The 1,694-nt window shown below is 40.6% G+C and overlaps 1 protein-coding gene across 1 annotated transcript; it reads left to right on the forward strand.

Moving 5' to 3' along the window:
• Positions 1–398: 398 nt before the first annotated feature.
• LOC130885047 (olfactory receptor 11G2-like) lies at positions 399–1,370 on the forward strand. Its single transcript, XM_057786426.1, has one exon. The coding sequence runs from the start codon at positions 399–401 to the stop codon at positions 1,368–1,370; it is 972 nt and encodes a 323-aa protein (XP_057642409.1).
• The last annotated feature ends 324 nt before the right edge of the window (positions 1,371–1,694 follow it).

Genomic DNA, 1,694 nt, shown 5'->3' on the forward strand with positions numbered 1-1,694 from the left:
GATTTTACTTCTAAAAATTGGGAGGAAATAAATCTTGTTTTGTGTAAAGATATCTATATATACTTAATTACACATGTGTAAGATCTTGAAAAACTGTATCTTTGAAAATTGCATTACAATTTAACTTAATAGAATATTGACAAGAAGGAGGAGGAGGATAAAGATGAGGCAGAAGATGAAGAGGAGGCCTGCTTATCAATGATGACCAAGATTTTTCTCCTGCAGAGAGCAGAAAGTGTAGGGAAGCAAAGAATGGGAGTAACAGTCATTTTAGAAAACTATATGTCTTATATGGCTAACATATATGTGATTTCTCTCTCATGATGATTTAAATATAAACCTGAGTCTTCAACTGACTTTATCTTATAATCTCTGGTACCTTTACAGCTCACAGACAGATGAAAATCCTCAGCAGCCCCAGCAACTCCAGCACCATCTCTGGCTTCATCCTCCTGGGTTTCCCCTGCCCCAGGGAAGGACAGATCCTTCTCTTTGTACTATTCGTCATAGTCTACCTCCTCACCCTCATGGGCAATGCTTCCATCATCTGTGCTGTGCGCTGGGATCAGAGACTCCACACCCCCATGTACCTCCTGCTGGCCAACTTCTCCTTCCTGGAGATCTGGTATGTCACCTCCACGGTCCCCAACATGCTGGCCAACTTCCTCTCTGACACCAAGGTCATCTCCTTCTCTGGGTGCTTCTTGCAGTTCTATTTCTTCTTCTCCTTGGGTTCTACAGAATGTTTTTTCCTGGCAGTTATGGCCTTTGATCGCTACCTTGCCATCTGCAGGCCTCTACACTATCCTGCCCTTATGACTGGGCGCCTCTGTAACATCCTGGTGATCGGTTGCTGGGTGCTTGGTTTCCTCTGGTTCCCCGTTCCCATCATCATCATCTCCCAGATGTCCTTCTGTGGGTCCAGGATTATAGATCATTTCCTATGTGACCCAGGCCCTCTGTTAGCACTGACTTGCCAAAAAGATCCCAGAGTAGAACTGGTCTTCTCCATCTTAAGCCCTCTGCCTCTCATTATTCCTTTTCTCTTTATCATGGGGTCTTATGCTCTGGTCCTAATAGCTGTATTGAAGGTCCCTTCGGCCTCTGGAAAAAGAAAGGCTTTCTCGACCTGTGGGTCCCATCTGGCTGTGGTTGCATTATTCTATGGCTCAGTATTGGTCATGTATGGGAGTCCAACATCTGAGCACGAAGCTGGAATGCAGAAGCTCGTGACTCTGTTTTATTCTGTCTTGACCCCACTTCTTAATCCTGTGATCTATAGTCTTAGGAACAAATATATGAAGACAGCCCTGAAGAAAATTCTGGGGGAGATAAAAATTTGGTTGTCAAAAAAGATTCTAGGCAATTAAATTTATATTTAACTTATGTTCAGTTTTTAACTGGTTTAAATGACCAAAATTGGAAACATCTAGTAGATTGGCTACATTATTATTATTATTATTATTATTATTATTATTATTATTATTAATTACTGGTTTTTGAACATCTCTCCTGCTTACTTTCATGTTTCAGTTGCTTTAATTTAATGTTGATCATATTTTAAAAGTTGTAAGATGATGGATCAAGTTAAATGTTCTTCCAGCACACAGATAAAGGCAGATTATTTTGATCCTATTTAAGTTTTATTGGGAGTGATTTAAAATTTCTGCTAGTTGTCTAGGTTTCCAGTGCCA

Source organism: Chionomys nivalis, chromosome 12 (assembly GCF_950005125.1).
Source record: "Chionomys nivalis chromosome 12, mChiNiv1.1, whole genome shotgun sequence".
NCBI lineage: Eukaryota > Metazoa > Chordata > Mammalia > Rodentia > Cricetidae > Chionomys > Chionomys nivalis.

Coding starts and splice junctions, on each gene's coding strand:
- LOC130885047 (XM_057786426.1), top strand. CDS start 399: ATGAAAATCCTCAGCAGCCCCAGCAACTCCAGCACCATCTCTGGCTTC.